Source organism: Euprymna scolopes, chromosome 16, assembly GCF_053919585.1.
Source record: "Euprymna scolopes isolate OS-2025 chromosome 16, ASM5391958v1, whole genome shotgun sequence".
Taxonomy (NCBI): domain Eukaryota; kingdom Metazoa; phylum Mollusca; class Cephalopoda; order Sepiida; family Sepiolidae; genus Euprymna; species Euprymna scolopes.
The window spans coordinates 113,466,378-113,483,107 of record NC_136497.1 but is presented as its reverse complement, the minus strand read 5'-3'; the positions used below and the strand labels follow the sequence as shown (position 1 = coordinate 113,483,107).

The 16,730-nt window shown below is 27.6% G+C and overlaps 1 protein-coding gene across 2 annotated transcripts in view; it reads left to right on the top strand.

The window, feature by feature from the left end:
- LOC145296059 (trafficking protein particle complex subunit 9-like) overlaps positions 1 to 16,730 on the top strand; it is a 165,830-nt gene that overhangs the window by 111,802 nt on the left and 37,298 nt on the right. For both annotated transcript variants that reach the window (XM_080142126.1, XM_080142127.1), the window contains exons 7-12: positions 3,470 to 3,538; positions 5,349 to 5,420; positions 7,608 to 7,806; positions 13,237 to 13,330; positions 13,919 to 14,095; positions 14,900 to 15,060. In XM_080142126.1, the coding sequence (XP_079998252.1) occupies positions 3,470 to 3,538; positions 5,349 to 5,420; positions 7,608 to 7,806; positions 13,237 to 13,330; positions 13,919 to 14,095; positions 14,900 to 15,060 (772 nt within the window). The remainder of the gene's footprint in view (positions 1 to 3,469; positions 3,539 to 5,348; positions 5,421 to 7,607; positions 7,807 to 13,236; positions 13,331 to 13,918; positions 14,096 to 14,899; positions 15,061 to 16,730) is intronic.

The following is a 16,730-nucleotide window of genomic DNA, read 5'->3' as shown; positions in this document are numbered from 1 at the left end:
GAAATCATCTCATTTACATTTTGAGCTTTTCAGATAATTATTTAAAATTGTTGTATTATAATAATCTTCTTTGCAAAGAATAATTATTTTCAGATAATTATTTAAAATTGTTGCATTATAATAATCTTCTTTGCAAAGAATAATTATTTTCAGATAATTATTTAAAATTGTTGCATTATAATAATCTTCTTTGCAAAGAATAATTATTTTCAGATAATTATTTAAAATTGTTGCATTATAATAATCTTCTTTGCAAAGAATAATTATTTTCAGATAATTATTTAAAATTGTTGCATTATAATAATCTTCTTTGCAAAGAATAATTATTTTCAGATAATTATTTAAAATTGTTGCATTATAATAATCTTCTTTGCAAAGAATAATTATTTTCAGATAATTATTTAAAATTGTTGCATTATAATAATCTTCTTTGCAAAGAATAATTATTTTCAGATAATTATTTAAAATTGTTGCATTATAATAATCTTCTTTGCAAAGAATAATTATTTTCAGATAATTATTTAAAATTGTTGCATTATAATAATCTTCTTTGCAAAGAATAATTATTTTCAGATAATTATTTAAAATTGTTGCATTATAATAATCTTCTTTGCAAAGAATAATTATTTTCAGATAATTATTTAAAATTGTTGCATTATAATAATCTTCTTTGCAAAGAATAATTATTTTCAGATAATTATTTAAAATTGTTGCATTATAATAATCTTCTTTGCAAAGAATAATTATTTTCAGATAATTATTTAAAATTGTTGCATTATAATAATCTTCTTTGCAAAGAATAATTATTTTCAGATAATTATTTAAAATTGTTGCATTATAATAATCTTCTTTGCAAAGAATAATTATTTTCAGATAATTATTTAAAATTGTTGCATTATAATAATCTTCTTTGCAAAGAATAATTATTTTCAGAAAGAAACTTAAGTGAATTACAAATTGCTTCAAAGTGAAATAGGAAAAAAATCGCTAGACAAAATAAATTATCATTTTTTCAGATGTGTTAGTATTTAAGGCGAACATGGAAAATCTAATAAGATAAATTTATATATTAGATTCAATCTGCCATCACTTGCTAGTGTCTGGTTGTCACAGATCACAACAAATGGACTATCTGTTCTCAACCAACCCTATCCAATTTTTACCAGAATTTTTTTTTTTGCTGCTAATAATTGCCATTGTGTCAGTTAATTGGGCACTTGATATTGATTGGTAGCTACTTAATCAATATTTGTCATCCAGTCTTCAAGTAAATTGTCTTGTTCATCTCTACTATGAATTATCAGTTTCTAATTGCTGATTTGTATTAGGCCAATGTACTCTGACTATGTGCCACTTGATTGTACTGTGGGTGACAGCAACTTTTGCTGATTGAGTACAATAGTTAAGCCAATCTCTGACTCATAAAGCAGGGCTAGTAAAATGCTGCAGCTGAACAAAATAATCAAAAAAGTGTTCATATACATAATAGACATGCAGTTTTAGCATAAAATTAACTGTTAGGAATTAACATGCTATTAAGCCAAAGAACCTATCTTCATAACTTAATTCAATTTTTGGTATTTAAGTGCAAGTGTCCTAGACTGAGATGAGCAATGCCAGGCATTGTTTAACACCTGCTCTTCATCTAGTCCAATCCAAAAGGTTGATATCAATCAGGTTGCAGTGCTGTCAAATTATTTTTTACGCACTCACGTCTGGTTTTCCTTGGTCTACTATGCTCCCTTGAGATATCTGAGCATATAATGGAGTTGATAAAAGAAGTGTTATACCATACATCACAACACTATTTAAGATGCTGAATGCATAACATATCTATAATCTCGTTTATATTAAGTTTTTTATGAAGTACGGTCGAAGGAATCCTTTCCTTCAGTTGGCAGATGCACATCAAAGTCACAAATTAGCAACTAAAAGTGTAATTTTTGACACACAATAATTTCTTTTTCTAAAGAATAACAAAAACCTACCGTACATAATGTGTAAAAGCCATTACATACAGTGAATTTGTTTTTGATGAATTATCAGTTTCAAAATGTTTTTCAAAATAAAGAGATTTTAAGAAAACATTAAAAGTCAACCCTCAAATCATGACTCTGGAGATTGCAGAGATGTTACAAGTTTCAAAATAACATTTTTTGAATATTCATTGGCATTAACAGATCCATCAAAAACATTGTTTGAAAAAAGAGAGTAATGTAGTTTGGACATGTTTTCCAGCTACCAAACTCCAGCTATGTAAAGAAAACAAAATAATTTTATAGAAGAAAGATCAAAAGAATGTCCACCAAACAGAGGGTGCTTGTAACTTGTATGCTGCTCCTGCTAACAGCCAAAAAACTGACTCAGGAAAATGATAAGTTATAACGTTTTGTTTTTATTCAAGCCTGTGACAACATTCTCTAGCATATAATCAATAAAAAATTATTGCTTCTTCTTCTTGTAGTGAAATTTCAAAACTGAAATATTGAATTTCAAGTGAAACCAATAGTTTCTACTGAATTGTCATGTCACAGTAATAAACATATCCAATTTTTTAAAACAATTAGCAAAAATTTGAATTTTGCAAAAAAGAAAAAAGAAAAATAAGTTTTAATTGTAACAAAAAGGAGGTAAATATTTTCTGAAAGCTGAAAGTCTTTGGTCAATTTAACAAAACTTACTTTTTGCTAATTGTCTTCAAAAACTGTTTTCATTAATAATTAATTTTCTAACTTATCTTTACTTTTTTGTAATTTTTGGGTATTTTCATTACTGTGGCATGGCAATTCAGTAGATACTATTTGTTTCACATATTTTATTTTTCAAATTTTGCTGCAATAACGAAGAATGAAATTATTAATGAGAATGTGATGCAAATGAATTGGTTTGATTTCCTTCAAAAAACAACTTTCCAGCTGAAACAATAAAATTTACGTTTTCAAATGAACTGAATATTTACTTTATATATATATATTATTCCTTAATTGGAATTCATTTTTGAGATGAGCATTATATATTAATTTTTATTTCGGACTATTATTCTCATCTTTATTAGTTGTTGAGGAATAGTTGGCCGAAACGTTGTGAATAAACAAAACCAATAAAAGATCAAAAACAACAACTAATAAAGATGAGAATAATAGTCCGAAATAAAAATAAATTAATGAATATTTACTGTATAAAATGACAAAATCTTTTTTCAAATTCTTCCCATTTATTTTATTTTAAATAAAACTAATTTTAGTCAACTGTACAATTGTAATTTTATTCATTTTTTTTTTATTTTGATATATCATTAAAAAAAATTTCCAAGACTTTTACTATATGGGCTTTTTACAAACTTTACCTGAATAAATTATGAAAGTTACACTTGCAAGCATTTTCTATTTTAACATATTTTATGAAATGATTAAATATGATATTGCTTTTTTTTCTAATTGACTAGTGTATTTTGTTTGTTCGTTTTCAGTGCAAAGCAGCAGCTGTGATAGAAATGGAAGCCAGTATAAAGGCTTGCAGAGTGTTGGTGTTGCAACGGGTTAGTTTGAAGCAAATATTTCAATCTTATCTTTATTGCTTTTGTTTCTGTTGGATATGATAAAACATGGATAAATAAGGCTTCTTGCTACAGAAAAAAACTACTATTTTTAATAGTTAAATTTTCAATGATCACAAACTTTTGAAATCTTAGTTCATTTTGAATGAGTAAGTTTTATTTTGTTTTAAATTTTACTTCATTGCATGAAAGAGAGAAAACATTGTAGGTTTCAGTCATGTTGTCTGCTTCTATACTACAACAGCATAAAATACAACCATTATTTTGATATTTTAAGGCATCAATACCATGAAGACGGTTACCATTATACCACTTCCACCCATGCACACATATATATATTAATAAATACAGTTGTATGTTGTGAGGTGAGAACTTATGTAGATTTTTTTAAGTGTGCAAGGTAAGAAATTATAAGTCATCATACACTGTTGACACCATATCTTAAAACTTCTTGTATTCCCTCTCTCCACACACGCACACGCACACACACACATACATATATATATATATATATATATATATATATATATATATATATTGTGCATATATTTTAATAATATGTTTTAATGTTTCAAACCCCAGAACAAAGGTCACAATTAATTCCAATTCTGAACATACTAATCATTTAAGCTAAAGATAAAGTAAGAAATAAACTCTATATATAAGCAGGACAGACAGTTACAGCTAGCCATCATAAATCTTAAACATTAAGGAACATGCGTTATAGCTTTTGATGGCTTCTTCATTGGATCCTCATTAATGGGTCCAGCTAAGTAGGGGCTACAAAAAATTATTTTAATAATTGATATTTAAAATTAATTACATATATATTTCATCCTTGTAGACTCCCCAATTTAGAGATAACCATTATATATATATATATATGTGTGTGTGCATGTATGTAATTGTTTGTTTTTACTAGCATTGTAACCATGATCTCCTGAAATTGCCTTGAGCAATGAACATGGTGAAGTTTTTGTAATTAATATTAAGAATTTATTTCTGACAATATCACATTTTTTTACACTCGTGTTTGCATAAATAATAGAATTAAATAAATCGATAATTTAGTCCACATTGCTGAAAATAAACAAAGAAAAATGCGACACGTCAACTCATATAGGATTCAAAGCTTCTGAAAGACAAATCGCCTAATGCAGATGTTTTCTTGTATTGCTTTACTAATGCAGCAGAGAGAGAAAGCTGAATTTTTAGAAATATCTCATCATTCAAACTCTGCAATAAATCTGTAAATAAATGCAAATAATGATGCCATTGAAATTATATCATTATATATTGTGATGTAGTGAGCGAATGTGGTGTGAGCATGATGAAGAATTTTGGACTGATTGGGTTTGAAACTGAATGAGAAGAGAAAAACAAAGCAAGGAAGTTTGAATGCAAACAAAAACGTGTAAATTTATAACGACGTATATCATTCTCATATCATTTCCTGTCAGGTTTCACTTTCATACATCACATGCTTTGGTCAACCGTGGTCTGCTGATTAGTAATCGCAGAATTTTCATGAACTTACTTCATCCATTCCTAACTTTTATAATCACACCAGCACCAAATAAGTATAACACTGCTTCTTTCTCTCTATCTTACTTAGCATCTCAAGGGGAGACTATGTAGTGTTTATCGTGAGTGTCTCTCTTGATAGTTTAGTTTCTTTTTGTTTTCTTTTTCTTTGATGATATATGCACAAGTTATGAATGTTTTGATTCTATTACCATGAAAAATCTTTATGCCTCATTAAAATATGTTTCTTTTGTTTTCTCTCTTCTAGAAATACCTTCAAGCTTCTGACTTCCTTCAAAATGTGGTCTACATTAGTTTACAGAGCAGTGATGAAGATAAGGTAAGCCTCTTTTGTTTTTGTTTGTTAAAAAAGGATTTTCGTATTTTGTATGTTTTCAGTGTGTGAAAATGTAGCATCATTTTTGGTTTAATGTCTGTTTTACATGCTGACATTATTAGAGATTTTTTTAGAAATTGACTTGCAAACTATCTCTGACCAAGTCTTTATGTACCCAGCGTTGCCCAAGTGTTTGGAGGGGGTGGGGGTGTTAATGAAAACATAAGAATAAGCGAAGTAAAAAAAGAAAACAGAAAAACTAAGCGGAGGTGGAGGGTAATCAAAACATTGAAAAAAAAAACTAACGTAAAGCAAACAAACGATGTTAAATGTAAAAATCGAAAAAAAAAAAGAAAACAGAAAGACGAACACACGTAGAATCGCTTAAATAAGCCTGTTTCGATATTAAAATTTAAAAAATCGGTGGGTACCCAGGTGTTTTTGGGTGTGTGTGGTTGGTCGGTGGTGTTAATGAAAACCTAAGAATAAGCAAAGCTAAAAAAAAAAAATCTCACCACGATTTGAACCCAGAACGTTTAGATAATGAACCACAGCGCTAACAAACTGAGCTAACACAACGTACATGAAATTTAGTCAGTTCTTCAAATATTTAAACTAAATCAGGTCATGACATCATCTGACGCATGCATAGAACCGGTCGTCGTCATGAGGGGACGGTTTTTGTCGATTTCGGGGTGAAAAAATTAACATTTTTGGCCAATTTTTCAATATTTTTCAAGCGAAGGATGGAGCTTCATATGATACCGAGTTTGTGAATTTTTGTTCTGTCTGTTGAAAGTTTTTAGCAGACACACAAACACACATACATACATACATTTTCGCTTTTATATATATATAGATTACTCCTAAACAAATAGATCTTTGCGTTCTGTTACACTATTGAGGGGTACCTGGCGTTGCCCGAGTCTTTGACGGGGTGGGGGTGTTAATGAAAACCTAAGAATAAGCGAAGTAAAAAAAGAAAACAGAAAACGGGGGTTATTAAAACATCAAAAAAAACTAACGTAAGGCAAACGAACGATGTTAAATGTAAAAATCGAAAAAACAAAAAAGAAAACAGAAAAACGAACATTAAAACCAAAAAAAAAAACACATGAAAAATGGCTTAAATAAGTCTGTTTTGATATTAAAATTTAAAAAATCAGTGGGTACCCGGCTGTTTTTGTGTGTGTGTGTGGTTGGTGGTGGGAGTGTTAATGAAAACCTAAGAATAAGCGAAGTTAAAAAAACCCCAGAAAAATGAACGTTACGTGAAAAATGGCTTAAATAACCCTGCTTCAATATTTAAATTTAAAAAAACGGAGAAAAAAAAAAAAAAAAAAAAATCTCACACCACGATTCGAACCCAAAACATTTAGATAATGAACCAACGCGCTAACCAACTGAGCTAACACAACGTACATGAAATTTAGTTAGTTTTTCAACTATTTAAACTAAATCAGGTCATGACATCATCTGATGCATGCATAGAACCGGTCGTCGTCATGAGGGGACTGTATTTGTGAACTCCCCCCCCCCTGTAGAAAATTGTCAATTGCGGGGTGGAAAAATTGATTAAATTTTTCGATCATCACGTGTTGCTTTTACTTTTCAGTATGACTCGAACCGGATATAAACGTTGCAGTCAACTATCTCGCAGTAAACAATTTGACCTCATTAAAAATTGCGGATGTTTGAAATTCACTTTTTAATCGCTCTTACGTTGACTGTCACTGTAGCGCAGGTGTTCAGGCTCAGCCTATGGGCCTCAAGGCTCCAGGTTCAAGCCGATCTGTCACCAAGCTCCCCCCTTTTTTTTTCAGATTTTTAAAATCGCTGTTTTTTATCATTTTTTTTTTTTTTATATTTAAATAGTGTTAAGTTTCCTTTTTGTTCTTCTTTACCCCCACCCCAACCCCCAAATGCACACAACTATAAGCGCTTGGGCAACGCCGGGTACCCCCCCCCCCTAGTCTTTATATAAAAACACTTGAGTTTGTATGGAATTTCAAACTCATCCCTTTAAAAGGTCAGAGGTTACATGGGTTGAAACATGAATCTAACAACCAAGATAAAACTAGCCTGATTACTGTTAATATTCAATAGTGATAACCTGACAATCGTCTGCAGAAGACCAATGTAAACAATGCACAACACTTGTTCTTATTTCCTTTTTTGTTTGTCTTTCAGATCCAACGTTACAGTACGCTAGCCAGTTTATACTCTCAGATTGGATTTCATCGCAAAGCAGCTTTCTTCCGTCGTGTCTCTGCCTTGCAATGTGTAAATCCACAAGTCACGCAACCCAGCTGGTATCAGTGCTATTCCCTTCTATTACAGGCGCTTGATGGATACGGTGTCACTCTTGATCCAAGGGAATTCTCTACGGGTAACACTCTATATTTATAAAAATACTGATTCCTTTTTGTGTTGTCTATATAATATTCTATCTATGTAATATTCTTTCTATATAATATTAAATCTATATAATATTCTATCTATGTAATATTCTTTCTATATAATATTAAATCTATGTAATATTCTTTCTATATAATATTAAATCTATGTAATATTCTATCTATATAATATCAAATCTATATAATATTCTATCTATGTAATATTCTATCTATATAATATTAAATCTATATAATATTCTATCTATGTAATATTCTTTCTATATAATATTAAATCTATGTAATATTCTATCTATATAATATCAAATCTATATAATATTCTATCTATGTAATATTCTTTCTATATAATATTAAATCTATATAATATTCTATCTATGTAATATTCTTTCTATATAATATTAAATCTATGTAATATTCTTTCTATATAATATCAAATCTATATAATATTCTATCTATATAATATCAAATCTATATAATATTCTATCTATGTAATATTCTATCTATATAATATTCTTTCTATATAATATTAAATCTATATAATATTAAATCTATATAATATTCTTTCTATATAATATTAAATCTATGTAATATTCTTTCTATATAATATTAAATCTATGTAATATTCTATCTATATAATATCAAATCTATATAATATTCTATCTATATAATATCAAATCTATATAATATTCTATCTATGTAATATTCTTTCTATATAATATTAAATCTATGTAATATTCTTTCTATATAATATTAAATCTATGTAATATTCTATCTATATAATATCAAATCTATATAATATTCTATCTATGTAATATTCTATCTATATAATATTCTTTCTATATAATATTAAATCTATATAATATTAAATCTATATAATATTCTTTCTATATAATATTAAATCTATGTAATATTCTTTCTATATAATATTAAATCTATGTAATATTCTATCTATATAATATCAAATCTATATAATATTCTATCTATATAATATCAAATCTATATAATATTCTATCTATGTAATATTCTTTCTATATAATATCAAATCTATGTAATATTCTATCTATATAATATTCTATCTATATAATATTCTATCTATATAATATCAAATCTATATAATATTCTATCTATATAATATCAAATCTATATAATATTCTTTCTATATAATATCAAATCTATGTAATATTCTATCTATATAATATTCTATCTATATAATATTCTATCTATATAATATCAAATCTATATAATACTCTATCTATATAATATCAAATCTATATAATATTCTATCTATGTAATATTCTTTCTATATAATATCAAATCTATATAATATTCTATCTATATAATATTCTATCTATATAATATCAAATCTATATAATATTCTATCTATATAATATTCTATCTATATAATATCAAATCTATATAATATTCTATCTATGTAATATTCTTTCTATATAATATCAAATCTATATAATATCAAATCTATGTAATATTCTATCTATATAATATTCTATCTATATAATATTCTATCTATATAATATCAAATCTATATAATATTCTATCTATATAATATCAAATCTATATAATATTCTATCTATGTAATATTCTTTCTATATAATATCAAATCTATATAATATCAAATCTATGTAATATTCTATCTATGTAATATTCTATCTATATAATATCAAATCTATATAATATTCTATCTATATAATATTCTATCTATATAATATTCTATCTATGTAATATTCTTTCTATATAATATCAAATCTATATAATATCAAATCTATGTAATATTCTATCTATGTAATATTCTATCTATATAATATCAAATCTATGTAATATTCTATCTATATAATATTCTATCTATATAATATCAAATCTATATAATATTCTATCTATGTAATATTCTTTCTATATAATATCAAATCTATATAATATCAAATCTATGTAATATTCTATCTATATAATATTCTATCTATATAATATCAAATCTATATAATATTCTATCTATATAATATCAAATCTATATAATATTCTATCTATGTAATATTCTTTCTATATAATATCAAATCTATATAATATCAAATTTATATAATATTCTATCTATATAATATTAAATCTATATAATATATCTATATAATATGCCAACACATTTCATGTTCATATGTACATTATCGCCTCTCACACATTTTAAAATTGAGATCATCCAGTCAGCAAAGATGGTGAGTTGTGATGTTGCTAAGGTAAACAATTCTGACTTTACCAATTTTTAAAATGAAATGTTCTAAAATTTAATTACAGGGTGGAACAAATTTATTGTCCTAAAAAAAAACAACACTACAGCTTTATTTTAAAACTTTTATTGAAAAAAGTCAATTCAGGTAACTTGATTATGTAGTAGAGCTGACATCTATTTAATATAAGCACCCTTCAGCCTCAATCACCGCCCCAATATTGGTCCGGAACTGGGAGCATGCTTTTCCACAAGCGACGGCAAGAGCTTGCCAAATACTTAGCGGATGCTGCCGATAAGGCTGGCTTTGGTCTTGTGGGAGGTCATGTTGGTGATGTTATCGACAGATCACCAAACGAAGTAGTCCAGCAAGTCCCCCCCCCAAAAAAAAAAAACTGGTTTTCAGCAAACAGAAATGGAATCCTGTCGTCTTTTCTAGGATGACAATTTTATCATTCCACCCTGTATGTTATTCGATCAACTAAAATAGGACAGTTTTAAATACATTTCAAAAAGTAACATCTTTTTTATTAATTCGAAGAATATTTAACTGACAATTATTTTTCACAATAAAGGAAACAGATAATATTTATTGCTTAAAAAAGAATTAAATTGCTACAATTTTAAATAAAGAAGAAACATATTCATTTTATTTATTTAATGAATATTTAACTGTAATTATTTCTACAGAAGTCATTTATTCTTAACAATAATAACCTTCACAAGCATTTATTATCTCAAAAGAAATAATATTAACAGTAAATTCTACAGAATGTAGAAAGTACTGTGGAATTTCTATAGGTCCCAGTAGTTATACTTGTTCTTCTTCTTGACTTGAAGAAGAGAAAATAATTTGTAAGTTTAAAAACTTACAGCAGATGATTGAATTATTTCAGGTGCATAATTGGCCTAATGGATACTTAATTGACTGGCGAGTTCAAATCCTATTAGATCTCCTATGGTCATTTATGCATTAACATTGAAAGAAAAGCAACACACACAATGTTCAAAAGAATCTTTTTTAAATATTCGCTTTTCTCCATATTGAATTTTTCTCGCTCATCTTTGATGCATTCCTTTCATAAGTAGATATTTTTCTTTGCCATTCACAAAATCCATTTAGAGTTATCATTGCTACATAAATAAATTTAGATTTTAATTTACTGTTTTATTTTTTCTTCAAATAATGACATTTTTCAATTTGACTGTAATTCAAAAATAACAGCAGTCGATTCATTTTATTGTTTCACATGTCAATGTGAATCGTTTTATATTTTGTAAACGTTTGTTGATTGAAACGACACGGAAATTGAATTTGATGATGATTGTTGTTATTGAGCAAATCTGACTTTTCCATAGTGCTCAAGAAAATTGTGCATCAAGATTGTCTGGTTGCATAAAGTCATTGCGTGACTCATTAGTCACAGTCATTCATTAACCTGCAAGACAGAAGGTTTTAACCCCAACACCAAGTACAGTAAAGTTTGACAGTTGTTTGCAAAATCAGGGAAGGTTTGGCCGAGAACAAATGAAGGAATGGCATTATCGCTGCATTGTAGCGCCATGCTTGGCACATCTTTGTTTGCTGCACATAGAGGCCAAGATGATGAGGGGTTTTTCTGATTTGATTATTGAACGGCCTTCCAATTTATCCCAATCATTGTAATTGCTTTGAGATCTTAAAATATGTTTGTTTAATGTTTATTAAATGCGTTACAGGCAGTGTGCATTTCTTGTTCACAAAAACAAAGTATTCGTTTTCTTTATTTCAAACAGAATTTGTAAATATTTTCAATTTTTATCATTTGAATGATTTTATGCCAATTATATTATAAAGATTTAATAAATATCGATTGAAAGAAGACAATTTTATTTTCAGCGATTCAATTGTTTTAGTTATATGAGAATTAGCTTATCATGCAAAATAAAACAATGTTTATCAATTTTTAGGGTGAAAATAATTTGGATTATTGAACTATCTTGATTGTTAGATTTACAAAACATTTTTTGTTTTTTTGGAAACATAAGATTCAGTTTTTTGATGTTGGTTCCATATAACAATCTTCGGAAAGGTGATAATAACTAAGAATAACATAAAAAATAACATTTTCTATCTGATCATGACTGAGAGAATAAAACTGTATACTCGTGTGGATTAAACAGTTCAGTTTAAAATTCTATACAGATTCTTGAATTCAACATAGATTCCCAAGTTTGACTATTAAAGTTCAAAAAGATGCACTTGTATTATGTAACTTTTGCAGTTAAAAAAACCTCTACTCTATTTCCTCTCAAAACATTGAAAATATATTGACTCCTATTCATTAAAATGTTAAATGTTTATAGTCCTAATTAGTAATAATTCTCTTTCAGCTTCAGACCTGTTTATGTGTTCCATGAATTTCAAACTAAGGACTTTATTTAATTTGCTTGATTATTTAAAGAAAGTTATATATATATATTTTTCAAAACATATATATATATATATATATATATATATATATACTCGTTTTTTTTTTATATTCAAAAGTAATGGACTAATGAATTCAACGAGGTTGTTAGATAGTGCTCAATAAAAAGAGCTGATAATACTTATTTATTGTTATATAAACATGCTCACATCCCGCTGCTACAAATAGCCACTTGTTTCAATCAAACAACAGATATCATCAGGCAGCGACTTGACTATTCAAAAGTTCAATGAATAATGGATTTTTATTTTAGGTATGAACTCTTTAAAAGTTGGAGTTAAAAAACTTAAAACACAGAACTTTAATTATAAGATGTAAAGAGGGAGGGGCAATTTAAATAAAGTTAAAAGATTATAATGGAGAGAGAGTGATTAAAAAAAGAAAATAGAGAGAAAAAATATACATGTAATATGGAGAGGAAAAGAAAAAAGATATAAATGGTTATTATAAAGAGAATAAGGACTAGAAGGGAAAAGAAAGAATGATGAGATATAGTTAAAGAGAGAAAGAGAGAAAGTAAGAATTTGACAGTATATAGAAAAAGAAAAAGATCTGCGTGTCAACCAATTTATGAACTATATATATATATATATATATATATATATATATAATTGTTGTTTTTTTTTTTTAGTTTTTTTTTTGTAAAATAATCTCATCTCAATTCTAAATCAAAAATTTTAAGAATTTTTTCACTTCTCTTTCAGATACGCCTTGTGGTTGGCCGGTTTTACAAATGCGGGTTTTACAAGAACTTATATTTTCTGCCAGAAAAATGGGAAATCCTCAGTTGTCTGTAAGGTAAGCTCATTTCTCCAATCAAAATTATATTATCATCCATTATTTGATGGATGAATAGAGTTTGCTGTGTATTTATATTGTGCATATCTCTCTTAACTTGCTTTAAATTCTTTTATTACCAATAATCTTCATACTGACACACTAAAAGCAATAAAATCCACGCACAATATATTAATAAAATCACTACACTTCATCAAATTTTGTCTGATTTTACGATTCAAGAGCAACATACCACAAATACTTGGTTTTTACAACATCTCTGATACTATAGCAAAAACTTTACATTTTGAAAATAATTTAAAGAAATAAGATAATTGTTAATCTCAACTGCTTCGTCCCCATATTCTTATCTCAAATTTTATCCTACCTCTGTGTTTTTATGGTTTCATTTTATTATTTTTCCATCGACTACATGTTTTTAATTTAATTATTTTTTTCTATTTCTCCATGTGCTTTCATCTACTTTTATTTTTCCTGTTCATTTCATCTTTCTATCATTAAATATATTTTTATTCTTGAATAAAATATGGTTTTATTTCATTACTATAGTTTTATTGTAATTTGCTTTGTCTTTCTGCTTTTCTACAGACATATGACATTCCTGTTGCATACGATGCTGGAGCATTTAAGCCCTCAGGAGAAGAGAGATGTTGCCAATGTCCTCAGTTCATACACTGCCCGTTGTGAAGGAACACCCCAGCCTTTAGCCACAGACAGTGGCATTATATTTCCCCCTGTCCCATTGACAAAATTGCCTTTAGTCAAGTATGTAACATTCTAATAAGTATTTTTGTTTCAACTAATAATTCAAACATCATTCAAATAACAAACAAAATACAAACTTATTTTTATTAATATTAACTTTAGAGGAATTCTAAAAAAATACCCCTTGGCACTATTTCAAAACATCTTATTGAATGAAAACCATTGTATGTAATGCTTTTTAAGAAAAATAATTTAATTCAATTAAAAAACAATATTATTATCACTGTTTGACTGACCATAAGAGATTATTTCTCAAGATTACTGTGTTTTGTTTTCATGGTTGCTGATGCATTATGGTAAAATACTTTTTTGGTGGGGGGGGCTTTCTCAAATAGACATATTTTATGTATATTTTGGATAAAATTGATAGAGGTATATACATAGCATTGCGTTATCAAAGTATTATTGGAAAAACTAAGGAATATACAAAACGATTCCCCAGAAGTTATAAAAAAAGCAACACATTAAATAGTAAAGGAACATGTAACCTCTGCATGGAATAAAGATTGTAAATTTTTATAAAAACTGCATATTAAAAGTGAACACCTGTAGACATGGGAACAAGTTTCTTCTATCCTACTAATACCCTCCTTCATTTTTTTTTAATTACGTTTGTGTATGTATAAGTTTACATTGGCTGAAACGCGAGTATAATAACCAAGACTAGCAGTCCAAATAATACAAATATTCATTCTACAACACAAAGATATTCACAAACATAAAAAAGATTTGTTATAAAATTGATAAGTATTCTATTTATGAAAGAAAATATTTTCCACTGTAATTATTTTTTCTTCTGTGCAGATCATTTCAGCTGATGAGCGTGGCAGGCCATTGCCGTCCAGTGAAACTTCCCGGAAGTGGAGATTCGTTGAATTCCGAATTTGAGCAACAAGGTCTTTTCATTTACACTCCTTTCTCCTTTGGTGAAACTGATGGGGAGGAGAATAAATCCAATAAAGTTGGTAAGTTTTTCCATTTTCTTGTTATAACCAAAAATCGAACAAACAAAAACTTTCTTGAAAAAGTGTTTATGGATGTGCGTGTTTGCTGCATTGCATACAAGGTTTTTGTTTTTTTTACGTGAATTTTTTTTTTTTTTTAAATTGCATAAATACTTTCAAGTTTATCTTTTTGACTCTTAAATTTAAAAAGTATTGAGAAGCTAAGAGTGCTCGGGTGCCAAATCAGCAAATTGATAGAAATAAGATTTATGGTATCAGTTTCATCTTCAAACAAAGTGGAGAAGAAAGTGATTCTTAAGTTCAAAATAGCGTTTTTATTTTATTGTAGTTTATCCTATTGCAGTTTTTCTGTTCATCTCAACAAAGAAAAACTGCCACTGAGACATAAGGGCTACTGTGATTGGGGTCAAATTTATAGGAGCGTTTTAAGTGGAAAATTGTACTGCGACATTATATTTAAATGTTAACATTATATTTAAATGTTAACATTATATTTAAATATTTATTTAATTGTTGGCACAGTCGAGAAACATGGAGCAGGAAGAGAATTCCAAAGGATAGTCCAAGGATAGAAGTTATTAAAGTAGAGATGTTTTCCTTTACAGTGAAGAGGTGGAATTTTGCTCATAGGCAGGTTTGTGAGGATTATGTTCATTGAAGGTATATATATATATATATATATATATATATATATATATATATTATTAATTATTTGAAGGTAAACAGTTACATATGGCTGCTGCAAATAGCCATCTGTTTCAGTTAATGAGACTTCCTCAGGCGATCCTGAATCCCTCAACACCACAAAGAAAATGGAAAAAATAAAAGAAATTGAAAAAAAAGAAAAAGAAAAAATGAATAAAGTGGGTCATAATTTTACTGGAACAGTAGATTGTGTAGAATAATGAGTATGAAAGGAGGTTTTGTTAATCTACTGTTTTTCACGTGTCAGGAAAAGAAGTTTGCAAATGTTTTCGTTGACATCATGAGTCGCATGTCGATATAAGTTAAGGGGGGTAAGGATGATAGAGAAGAGAAAGAAAAAGAGAGTTGTCACTATCATAGAGAATGGAAAGTTAATAGACTAAAGCAGACATATTCATACTGAGACATACATCCATAAACGTACAAACACACAAAATATTTGCATATATACATGCGTGTGTACAAACCGACACACACATACATATACATATGTACACAATAAAAAAAATAACAATACACGAACAGACATCTACAAAAATAAACATACGTGCAGAGATACTATTACAGACATATGTATATAATTAAGTAAATAATATTAGAATATTAACAATTAATAAAATGAATTATTATTTAGATTTAACGACCAATAGCCATTATGGAATTAAAAAGAGAAATTAAAATTTAATCGGAGTACATCAAAACGTATACATATCTATATGGATATGCAAATACAAAAATGCATGTATATTATTATTAATAAGCAGTTATTAGCATTATCACTTAATAAATTATAAAAGGTGTTAATTTTATTCCATTCTTAGGTTAGAAAGGAGGTGTTTCTTATAGTGTTTGCAATTAATAGAGTTTTCTTGTTTTTTGTTAAGGAACTTAACTCTCTCCCTAAACGTTGTAATAAATAGTTTCTAAAAAAGGCATAGGTAGCAAGGTGAGTTTATAGATGAACA